The 12,580-nt window shown below is 42.1% G+C and overlaps 1 protein-coding gene across 3 annotated transcripts in view; it reads left to right on the forward strand.

Moving 5' to 3' along the window:
* Positions 1–1,915: 1,915 nt before the first annotated feature.
* Positions 1,916–12,580, forward strand: part of TEX10 (testis expressed 10) — a 64,497-nt gene continuing 53,832 nt past the window's right edge. For 2 of the 3 annotated variants that reach the window (XM_062207877.1, XM_062207879.1), the window contains exons 1-4: positions 1,916–2,090; positions 5,886–6,074; positions 8,618–9,330; positions 9,707–9,950. In XM_062207877.1, coding sequence (XP_062063861.1) covers positions 5,895–6,074; positions 8,618–9,330; positions 9,707–9,950 — 1,137 coding nt within the window. In that variant the 5' untranslated portion in view covers positions 1,916–2,090; positions 5,886–5,894. Of the gene's footprint in view, positions 2,091–4,450; positions 4,542–5,885; positions 6,075–8,617; positions 9,331–9,706; positions 9,951–12,580 lie in introns of those variants that run through there. The other variant, XM_062207878.1, reaches the window with a different exon arrangement.

The following is a 12,580-nucleotide window of genomic DNA, read 5'->3' on the forward strand; positions in this document are numbered from 1 at the left end:
ATTTAGACACAGACAAAGACAAGCACAGAGGGAAGATAATATGAAGACACAGAGACAACAAGGGATGTTTGAGGCTACCAGAAGCTAGGGGAGACACAGGGGACAGATTTTTCCCTCAGAGGAAAAGAACACCTCCCACAGTGCCTGTACATTCATTTTACACTTCTAAGGTCTCCGGAACTGAGAGCCACTGGACTGCTATTATTTGAACCACCCAGTTTATGGTTCTTTGTTAGTTATCCCCAAGAAACTAATACAATGGTTTATATGGCCAACTGGCCAGTTTTAGAAGTGGGTGCCCTGTTCTTTCCAGAATGTATGCTCACTGCAAATAATATTCTTTTGGCATAAGTTAAGGACCTTGATTAGTTATATGCTTATTTAGTTATTTATTTGAAAGACAAACTGACAGACAAAGAGGTTGGAAGAGGGAAGGAGGGAGAAAAAGCCAAGACAGAAACAGAGGGAGACAGAGACCTTTCACCCACTGGCTCACCCCCAAAATGTTTGTAACAGATAGGAATGGGCTAGGCTGAATCCAAGATCTAGGAATTCCATCTGGGCCTTCCATATGGAGAGTAGTAACTCACATACTTGGGCCATCATCTACTAAATCCAAGGTCCGTTAGCAGGAGACTGGATCAGAAGTGGAGGTGGGGCTTTATCCCAGGCATTCTGATATGGGATGCAGGTGTCCCAAGTGGTGGCCCAAACCTGTCACAACACCTGCCCTACCCATATATGCTTATTATTATCAGTCTCTTAGCAAATAATCCTTTTAATTGTTGAGTTCACCACATAGAGTGGGAAAAAGTCCATCTTTGTGTACATACTTTTTGTTAGTTTTTGTTTTTTGTATACACACTTTTTGTTTTGGACTTGTTGACCTTGTGATGTATATTGGATAACCACAGGATAACTTGAATAAGCTGTTAGGAGCCTGGAGTTTACATCACATGTCTGGCTGGCAATAGACATTTCTGCTTCTGATCGTCTCCTGGCTTTAAATGCTGTATGATAGCAATGATTCTCAAATGTGAATGGTTATAGTGGATGCAAGGCATATCATGTTGCTGTGGCTGTGCTGCCAGCAAGGGAGGAATGGATTTCTGGAACTGCCTCTTTATATCTGATGATGGGTAGGAATGGTCTTAGTTCCAATACGTGGGTCTCTCAGATTTAGACACTGATTTCACGCTCTGCCCATTACACGGAGGCCAATATAAGGTATAAGGCTTTACTAAATCTTAAACTTGCTAAGCTGTAATCAAATTTGAATTGAGATCTGAACTGCATCACTGTGGCTCTTTCTCCCATGATACCATGCTACCCTTTGGCAAGGATATCTTTCGAAGGCACATTTTTCTTGCTTTCACGTGTTGTCTCTAGGCATTTCATTCCTCCCTTAATTTACCTGGGCCCACTTAATTTCAGTAGCAGGAATTCCATGCTTAGAAACTGAAATAGCAGCAACATCCCAAGTGAAGACTCACCAGGATCACGCTACGGCATGCATTTGGGTTTCGCGCCCTTGACTAATTCTTATCCGCTCCATCGTGGTCCAGGTGAACGTCCTCAGGAATTCTAGCCTCTTTCCGGTCTTAAACTTTTCCCTTATCAACTCAGTCCAACTCATCCGTACTTGTCTTTGAATGGGGCTCTCTGAACGGTTTAAGGGGCGGCAAAAAGGCATTTTCTCAACTAGCCTTAAGCGGGGCCACAGCCTCAGAGACACAGGCCCGGGAAGTTGCAGCCAGGACTCCAGGGCCACTCTTTGTCCTAGCCCGCGCGCTTGGGGCTTCCGGCGCGGCCCCCTCCTCTCAGGGGCGGGGCCTGCCGCTCCCGCCCCCGCCTCCCCGGCTGCGCGCGGCTGCGAGCCGCGGTCACGTGAGCGCGGCGCGGCGGGGGAGGGGCCCTGATTTCCGGGCGGCGGAAGGAGACACGGCCGCGTGAGGTCTAGCGATTTGAAAACACGCTGCGGGAGCGAGAGTCTGAGGCCGCCAGCGCACGCCGTCGCCCGGTGGGCTTTTGCTTGCGCGCTCTTCCCCTCGGCCTCCTCCCTCCGGCTCTGGTTCCGGCCGGGCCCTCAGGTGAGCCTCTGCGTCCCGTCGGGCCGGGCCCTCCCGGAGCGCGGGACAGCGCGCGGGGCCGTGGCGTGCCGGTGCGCGGCCCAGGCGGGCAGGCCCGCTCCGGAGGGTGTGCGGCACCGGGCTCTTGGTCGCGGCACCGCTCGGCGGCGGGACCTGGTTGCGGAGCCGAGCGGTGCGGAGGCGGGGCGCCTCGTGGGCGTTTGAAGCGTTTCAAGTGACTGGGCCGGTTCGCGCGGTTTCGGGTCTCCGAGAGTTTGAGACTGGGTCGTGTGGCCGGCCGCGCTTCGCCCGTCGTCCGCTGTAGTGGAAGGAGAGACGGTGTCCTGAGTCTCGTGGGGTCTTCACTTCTGGGATGCAGCGCCGAAAACGGGGTGGGGATGGGCAGCCTCCGCTGATTGGCCCCCTCGCCCCGCAGGCTTGCAAGGTTAAGCGATCCGCACGGGGCAGAGCGGGACCTCCGGACCCCAGCGAGATCCCTGGGGTCGCCCCTGCTTGGGGCATTGGCTTTCCGGGAAGTCTGGCGTCCCTCCTTGGCCCCTCAGGGGAGTTGGGAGGAACGCGTGCATGTAGAAGAAATTACCAGAGGCCCAATGCCGCGTGCTTGTTCTCGATTTTTTGGGGGGAGGGACGTAGTTGGAAATGAGGGTAATAAAGTGGCGGGCAGAGTAGTTGGAGTTCGGTTCAGCTGAAATCCTAGAACACGGGGGTCTAACTTTTGTTGAATTTAGTAGAAAAAGCCTGTGGAAGGAGTATGTGAAATTAAGCTATAGGACTATTTGGGTTCACTGACCTAAGAGAAAAGTTAAGCCCCCTAACTTCTACTCAAAAGCGGCTTAGTAGAGATATTTGGTCGTGCTGTGAGACTCTTGAAGTGAAGGTAACAGAAATTGCTTGTAGAACTTCCCGAGTTACTAGCATAAAAATGTTCTCTGTGTACCATAAAAATAATGTTAGTTTTAAAATAAAAGTCACTGAAGGGCAATCTGCTTTCCTAATTTTCCTAAACAATGATGGGAAACTTGGCAGTAGACTGTATGTTAAAGGTCTCATCCCCAGAGTATTGGGGGGCTATGCAAGAGGTTATTTTTTCTAAATATTTTCTTTTATTTACTTTATCTCTGGTGCCAGTTGGTAATAAAATTGTGGAAAAAGCTCACAGAATGTAATTGCCTGATTAATGAGTACTATTTTTGTATTAAAAAAGCCACATGAGCATCAGGACTTTGTTTTTAGGTCTTGTTTTCTTACCCTTTGTAATTTTTTTTGCACTGGGGTAACTAGAGAATTGGGTAGAATGCTGGGATTGGGAGAAGTGAAATAAGACCATTTTGCCTTGCTGTCTTCCTGTTTTCCCTGGACTATGTATGAATATAACATAAAGCTGGTTTTGCAGAGCTCAGTGTTGTGTATTAATTTCTTTAGAACTCCTTGAAGGAGTGACTTACAGACCTTTCTGAACTGCATCACTACAATGACCACCTTCCTCACTTAGTTTTGTCAGGATTGAATGTAGTACATGTAATGCATCTAACACTGTACCTGGTACGTACTGATCCTGAGACTTGACCACATACTTTGTGCTTATAGCATACAGACCTAACAGTGTGTAGGTACAGTTCTGAGTGTTTTACATGTATGAGCTCATTTACTCTTTTTCTAACCCATTTTATAACTATATGATGTAGATATTAAACATCCCTAAAAAGATGGGTATAGAGTGGGGTATCATGGTTAAAAACAGAAAGTGGCAGAATCTGGATAAGAACCTAATGAGTCTGCTAGAATTTTCTTTTAAAAATACAGCCAAATCCTAGCTGGGGATCTATTGTTATAAAACCTGGCAATCAAGTTAATTTGAATTTAACATTGTAGTTGATTGGCTTCTGGATTCTTTAAACCTAGAGGCTGGAATTGGAGCTGTGCTGTCTTGTACCAGCCATTTTATTATGTAAACATTTTACTCAAATTTTTTATACCCCCAAATGTAGCAGTATAACTTTAACATCTAGGCTTGGGGTGAAATGTACCAGGAATAGTTCTCTTTGGTCCAGGGGATACTTACCTATTCAAGTGGGTATATAGCGGAAGCAGAATTCATTGCTTTTTGGGGGTGTAGAAAAGTTTTAAAAGGTTGAAGTGGTTCCTGGTGGTAGAAGTTGTTTTTTAGGTGGAGGCTAGATTATGGGAAGATGAAGCTGGAGAGGATGGATGGATCAGATAGAAAGGACTATTTATGAGGAGTAAGAATGGTAGAAAAAGCTCGTAAACCTTGGTCAGATCTGTGTGTGTATGTATGTATTATGTATTTAAACTTAAGAGCTTTCATTTGCCGGTTTGCTCCCCAGATGATATGGAATCAACTAGTTGAGCCATCATTGCTGTCATCCTAGGGTCTGCTTAAGAAGGCTGGAATCAGGAGCCAGAGGCAGATATCGAACACAGGACTCCAATGTGAGACACAGATGTCCTGTTAGACGAAACACCCACCTCTGGATCTATGTTTATAAAGAATGCTCTAGGGGCTGGTGCTGTGGCGCAGTGGGTAAAGCCGCGGCCTGCTGTGCGGGCATCTCATATGGGTGCTGGTTCAAGTCCCGGCTGCTCCTCTTCTGATCCAGCGCTCTGCTATGGCCTGGGAAGGCAGTGGATTTTGGCCCAAGTCCTTGGGGCCCCTGCATCCATGTGGAAGACCCGGAAGATGCTCCTGGCTTTGAATCAGCACAGCTCTGGCCGTTGTGGCCAATTGGGGAGTGTCCAGTGGATGGAAGATCTTTCTCTCTGCCTCTCCTTCTCTCTCTGTAACTCTGCCTTTCAAATAAATAAACCTTTAAAAAAAAAAAAAAAAAGAATGCTCTAATGAGTGTGGCTGATGGACTAGAGAGTAAATACTAGAGACAGGTCAAGAATACCATTGGGAAGCTATTAAATAGTCTAAGGTAGAAATGAAAGATTTTTATTTTAAGTACTGGACTGGAAATCTGTAGGAGGCATAGATAAAAAATTTTGCTTGTAAGTAGGAAGATATGAATGTAAGTTGAAAGAATGTGTCAAAGAAGAGGTGGTGGAAGATGTGGTTATGCTTACTTATTATAACAGTAGCCTAGCTAGAATTTGTTCCTTGTCCTTTGGTTACATATTTCCTTTTACACTGCTTTTTTATTTTTCTTTGGGGTTCATGAAATGCAATTTTCTGCTTATATTTTCTGAACTTTGTTGGGTGTTCATAATTCTGTATCTTCACTTTGCCTTTCCCAGGTTTATCCTTTTTCTGATCTTTCTCTTCTTGCTGCATATCTAGAGCTTAACCATTTCTCCAGCTCTCAGGATAGGCTTATGAAACTTTACCTAAGCTTTATAGGCTGCATTAAATAATAGTATTGGTTTTCAGACTTTGTGGCTAAAGTTTCCTCTGTGCCTTTTAGGTCCAGCAGATACAAGATATATCTAGCAAGTCTTTGCTGCTTTACTATACTCAGAGGGGAAAATTTTTTTTCAAAATGTTTTCATTCATTACATTGCTTGACAGAGGTTCCAATGGTACAAAAAACCGTGAAAAACCTTTGGCAAGACATTTGCCTATTGCCCCCTTTTTCCCTGACTGAATAATGTTTTTGTACTTGCTGTCATTATTTTCTATGTTATATTTTGATTCTTTGGCGTAATCATGGTTGGCCTTAATTCTTGGTTATGTTTGAAGTAAATGTTGGAAAATAGCTCAGTATGGGCCTCATAGCTTATTTTTTTTATCATTTGTCCTTGTCTTTATTGTTTTAAAATTAGTTCTTTTCATTCTAGCACTCAAGAATGACCAAAAAAAGGAAACGCCAAGATGATTTTCAAAAAGTAAAACTCAAAGTTGGTAAAAAGAAACCCAAGTTAGAAAACGCTACTGTTACAAACTTCAAAACGAAAACTATACATCTGCCCGAGCAACTCAAAGAGGATGGAACACTTCCAACAAACAATAGGAAACTTAACATAAAGGTAAATCATAAATCTTGTTTTAATGAAATGAGATTTTCTGTGGGGGCTGGCATTATGGCACAGCGGGTTCAATTCCTAGCTGCTCTGCTTCCAGTCCAGCTCCCTGGTCTTAAGTGTTTGGGAAAGCAGTGCATGATGACTCAAGTCTTAGGCTCCTGCCACTTAAGTGGGAGACCTGGATGGAGTGTTCCTTGTGCTTGGCTTTGCCTGTGCAGCCCTTGCTGTTGAGGCCATTTTGGAGAGTGAATCAGTGGATGGAAGTATGTGCACCTGTGCTCTTAGGCGCTCATTATACCGTTCAAATAAATAAATAAATCTTTAAAAAAAATTCTCTGAAGTCATGTAGGATGCTATGCTTTTATGAAAAGTTGTTTTAAATCTTGGAGTAAATGGTTTGCCTAGGGCCCTGGAGTTTACTGATGGATGATGTATGGAGTTCATTTGTTACTCACTTCTGATCTTGAAACTGCATCTTTCCTGCCTCTTCCAGAAAAATGTGCTAAACTGAACCTATAATAATTGCTCCCTACTCTGCTTAATTGATGAATCCAAATAGCAAATACTAGCTATAGTACACATTGAGTATTCCCTGTCTGAAATGCTTAGGGCCAGCATTCTGGTTTGGATTTCTGATTTTGGAAAATTGGCATATATATAATGAGATGTCTTGGGAATGAGATCAAAGTCTTAACTAGAGATTGTGTTTCATATACACCTTGTTACATGATAGCTTGAAGGTAACCTTATACAGTATTTTTGGTGTACTTATGTTTTGACTGATACTTCAGATGAGGTCAGCTGTGGAATTTTCTATTTGTGAAATGCTGGTATTCAAAAAGGATTGGGATACTCAACCTGCAAACTTCTTTTTTTTTCCAAAGATTTATTTATTTGAAAAGCAGAGAGTTACAGAGAGACAGAGGCAGAGAGGAGGAGAGAGAGAAAAAGTCCTCAGTTTGTTGGTTCACTCCTCAAATGGCTGCAACGGCCGGAAATGGGCTGATCTGAAGCCAGGAGCCAGGAGCTTTTTCTGGGTCTCCCACGCGGGTGCAGGGGCCGAAGGACTTGGGCTGTCCTCTACTGCCACAACAGAGAGACTTTGGCTATCCTCTACCAGGCCTCAACAGAGAGCTAGATCAGAAATGGAGCAGCCAAGAACTGAACCGGCGCCCATATGGGATGCCAGCATTGCAGGTGACAGCTTCAACTGACATGCCACAGCACTGGCCTCCCTGTAAACTTTTTACATCAGTTGGCATCTGAGCAGTTTTGCTTAAAATTTTAAGAGCTTTATTGAGATATAATTTACAAATAATAAAGTATATTCATTTAAAGTGTAAATTCAGTGGTTTTAGTGTAGTTATAGAATCATGCTACCTTAAGTTAATGTTAGAAACTCTGCATTCCCTATTCTTTTCTCCTGATCACTAATCTACTTTCTCTCTCTATATTTGCCTCTTCTGAACAAGCATATAAATAGCATCATGTAATACGTGATCTTTGTTATTGGTCTTTCATTTAGTGTAATGTTTTTGAAGTTCATCAGTGGTAAAGCATGTATCATAACCATACTTCAATTCTTTGTATTGTTGAATAGTATTCCACTGTGATTATATCAGTTTTAATTGGTTACTGTTAAGTAATTATTTCTATTCTTTGACCCTTAAGAATGAATAATGCTTTTGGAACACTTGTGTGAGGATATTCATTTTTTAATTATGTGTTTTAAACTCTGAAGGTTAAGTAGTACCAAAGTTTTTCCTGAAGGTCATATAAATTATTTTACAAATGAGACTCAAAAGTGTGTTCTGTATAAAACTCACACCCCATGAAACAACATCTAAAAAAAGGCAGAAAAGGCTTATTAAATTAAGATTACATAAATGCACCTACCGTAATGTTTGGGATATAGTAGGCCATCAGTAACTAGTGTTGGCTGCTATCACTTTATTTTTTTAAGGTTTATTTATTTATTTGAGATGTAGAGTTACAGACAGAGAGAGGGAGAGAGAGAGAAAGAGAGGTCTTCCATCCATTGGTTTACTCCCCAAATAAGCCGATCTGAAGCCAAGAGCCAGGGGCTTCTTCTTGGTCTCCCACGTGGGTACAGTGGCCCAAGGACTTGGGCCGTCTTATTCTGTTTTCGCAGGTCATAGTAGAGAGCTGAATCAGAAGAGGAGCAACCGGGATAGGAACCAGTACCCATATGGGATGCCAGCACTGTAGGTGGAGGCTTAGCCCACTACACCACACCACCGGCCCTTGCTATCACTTTAAATCATAGTGTTCATCAGCCTACGTTCAGGTTAAAGTGAAAAAGAGAAAATTTTAACTGAAAATTATGTTTTTATTAGTCTAAAAATTATTTTAACTATAGAATTGCTTCTGATCTTAATGAAAGCTGGGTACTATTTGTAAAATATTTCTTGAAGCAGTTTCCACAAGGATTGTCCATTTATTAGCATAGTTTTAATTAGTGTGTTTATTGGAAAATGAATGCATATGTGTATGTATGTACTAAAAGCCTGTATTTTTATTTGTAGGATTTGCTGTCACAGATGCATCACTACAATGCTGGGGTTAAACAAAGTGCTCTTCTTGGACTTAAAGACCTTTTGTCTCAGTACCCATTTATAATTGATGCACACCTTTCAAATATATTAAGTGAAGTGACTGCTGTGTTTACAGATAAAGATGCTAATGTACGATTAGCAGCAGTTCAACTTCTTCAATTCCTGGCCCCCAAAATACGAGCTGAACAAATTTCTCCATTTTTTCCTTTGGTAAGTGCCCATCTCTCTAGTGCCATGACTCACATTACTGAAGGAATTCAGGAGGACTCATTAAAAGTTTTGGACATCCTGCTGGAACAGTACCCAACTTTAATTACTGGCCGTAGCAGTATATTGCTTAAGAATTTTGTAGAACTTATCTCTCATCAGCAGCTGTCCAAAGGACTGGTAAATAGAGACAGATCCCAGTCCTGGATACTTTCTGTAAATCCAAATCGGAGACTCACTTCTCAGCAATGGAGGCTAAAAGTCTTAGTGAGACTCAGTAAATTCCTTCAGGCCTTGGCAGATGGATCCAGTAGGTTGAGAGAAAGTGAAGGACTTCAGGAACAAAAAGAAAATCCCCATGGCACTAGCAACTCCATTTTTATCAACTGGAAGGAACATGCCAACGACCAGCAACACATCCAGGTTTATGAAAATGGGGGTTCACAGCCAAATGTCAGTTCACAGTTCAGGCTACGGTAAGAAGGATTTCAGTTATGTCCACACTCAGTTTCCTATATTGAATTATTACTGCTGACCATTGATGGCTAATGATGGGAAGACATGCGGTTGTCTTTCTTAGTTTTCATACAGTGACTCATGGTTTGATTTGGTTTACTGATGGGAGGAGACATTTGAAAGTGTATTAATTTATTCATTTCTAGCAAAGCCTAATGAGAAGTAAAACTTGATAATCTGTTGGCTTTGTCATCTTAAAATTTCATTTTTCTTGCTAGTCTTATTCAATGTAATTTTCAGTTCATGGTACCTCATTTTTCTGATATTTTCTGTTTAAGATTTAAATTAAAGGATAATATTTTTAATCAGTAATTTTTTTCATCTTTTTCTTATTAGGTATCTGGTTGGAGGATTAGGTGGTGTGGATGAAGGCTTATCATCTACTGAAAACCTGAAAGGATTTATTGAAATAATAATTCCATTACTAATTGAATGCTGGATTGAAGCTGTGCCTCCACAGCCAGCTGCTTCTGTTGGAAGTGGTATAGAACGAGAACCTCTACAAGTTATGCAGCAAGTCCTTAATATTATTTCCCTTTTGTGGAAACTGTCTAAAGAACATGATGAAACGCATAAATTGGTGAGAATGGATGGGTTCTTTGTTTTCTTGGTGATGCTTTTTATCATAAATGGAAAGATAAAAAAATCAGTTTATTACTAATTGTTAATGCATTTTCCAAAAAAATCCTTTTTTTTTCTTTTAATTTATTTCCTTATCTTTATGTACTTGAAAGGCAGAGAGAGATCGATCAGTCATCTGTTGGTTCATTCTCCAAATGCCCACAACAGCTGGGGCTGGGCCAGGCCAAAATCAGGAGCTTAGGACTCAGTTCAGGTTTCCAGTAGACATCAGGAACTCAACTACTGAGCCCTCACCTGCAGCTTCCCAGGATGTGCATTAGCTGGAAGCTGGAATTGGAAGTGTATCTGGTACTCAAACCCAGGCACTTTGATATGGCATACAAGTGTCTCCAGCAGTGTCCTAATGGCTACACCAGATGCCCACCCCAGTACCTAAGGTTCAGCTGTTTGATTCTTTTCCATAGAACTGCAAATTCAACTGTTTTATGAAGTTATTATTTTTGAATATATTTAAAGTATTTTAAGTAAAATGAAACTCAGTATGCCTGTTTCTATAATTCATAGTAATGTTACAATGTATTGTTTATGGCAGATTATATGAGAACATTTCCAGTTTTTGACAGTCTGTTACAGGATTTAAAAAGTTGCTTTTTAGGTAGTTTCTTCCAACATGGCTAGGTTTAGCAGAAATAGGCCAAACTGAAAACCTCATGGTCAATGTAGTATGTGGTGTTAACTATACTTTAGCTGTGCAAATAGAGATGAAGCTTTATTTTTATTCTGTGAGATTCAGTTGGTACTAAATAAATTTTTTAAAACATTTATTTATTTATTTGAAAGAATAGGAGAGAGACAAAGAGGAATATCTTTCATCTGCTGGTTTATTCTTCAAATGGCTGCAACAGGTGGGGTTGGGCCAGACTGAAGCTGGGAGCCAGGAGCTTCTGGGTCTCCCATGTGGGTGGCAGGGGCCCAAGCACTTGGGCCATCTTCTGCTGCTTTCACAGGTACATTAGTAGAGAGCTTAATCAGAAATGGAGAAACAGGAATCGGACTGGCACCCATATAGGACACCAGTGTTGCAGGCAGCAGCTTAACCCACCATACCACAGCACTGGCCCCGGACATGTTTTTTTAAATTGCTTTTTCAAATAGGGTTGCATTTTCTTAATAATAGTCATGAGCCTTTTCTGTCTTACAATTCATCACACATGTTGGCAGAAATTGATCATGTTTAAGTATATATGTGTGATTTTTGAGAAAGCAAGGTTGTTTCCCATATGGCAATTGATAAGTAATAATAATAATAATAATGCACACAGCCTCTTAGAGAAGTATGTGTTATGGCCGGCGCCGTGGCTTAACAGGCTAATCCTCCACCTTGCGGCGCCGGCACTTCAGGTTCTAGTCCCGGTTGGGGCGCCGGATTCTATCCCGGTTGCCCCTCTTCCAGGCCAGCTCTCTGCTATGGCCCGGGAAGGCAGTGGAGGATGGCCCAAGTGCTTGGGCCCTGCACCTGCATGGGAGACCAGGAGAAGCACCTGGCTCCTGGCTTCGGATCAGCGAGATGCGCCGGCCGCAACGGCCATTAGAGGGTGAACCAACGGCAAAAGGAAGACCTTTCTGTCTCTATCTCTCACTATCCACTCTGCCTGTCCAAAAAAAAAAAAAAAAGAAAAGAAAAGAAAAAAAAAAAGAAAAGTATGTGTTATCTGCAGCCTTCAGAAGATCTACAGTCTCTGAGTTACTGTGGTTTATAACTTGGAATTTTTCTACTTTTGGATGGTGTGAAAGCATACCCAACCATTCTGTTTTTCATGTTAAGTACAGTATTAAATAAATTGCATGAGATATTCAATATTTTAAAATAGTCTTTGATTTTGCCCAACTGTAGGCTAATGTAACTGTTCTGAGCCTGTTTGGTAGGTTGACTGTATCATACGCATTTTGAGTTTATGATATTTTTCACTTATAAGGAGTTACTGGGACGTAACTCAAGGAGCATCTGTAATTTCATATGCACGGCTAAGGGAGAATAAATGTAGTGATATTTATTTGTTTATTTGAAAGAGATCGATTGATTGATTGATTGATCTTCCATTTGCTGGTTTACTCCCCAAATGGCCTCAACCGCTAGAGTTAAGCCGGGCTGAAGCCGGGAACTTTATCTGGGTTTCTCATGGGTGACAAGTGCTGAAACATTTGGGCAATTCTTTGCTGCACAGCACACAAACCAGCACTCATATGGGATGCCAGCATTGCAGACAGAGGCTTTGCCTGCTATGCCACAACTATAGCCCCAACAAATTTTCATCATTTTTAGAGAGCTGAGAAAATATTTGAAGCTATGGTGTTTGGTTACATGTGAATGCCAATAGACTTTTTTTTTTCTTCTTAAGATTTGTATTATTTGAAAGGTAGAGAGACAGAGGAAGAGAGACACAGAGAGATCTCCCATCTGCTGTTTCAATCCCCAAGTGGCTATGATGGTCAGGGTTGGATGAGGCTGAAGCTAGGAGCCTGGAACTCCATCCAGGTCTTCTAATGGGTGGCAGGGCTGCAATACTTGAGCCATCTTCTACTTTTCCAGGCACATTAGCAGGGAGCTGAATCATTGGAGAGGTCAAG

This window comes from Lepus europaeus, chromosome 12, assembly GCF_033115175.1.
Source record: "Lepus europaeus isolate LE1 chromosome 12, mLepTim1.pri, whole genome shotgun sequence".
Taxonomy (NCBI): Eukaryota; Metazoa; Chordata; class Mammalia; order Lagomorpha; family Leporidae; genus Lepus; species Lepus europaeus.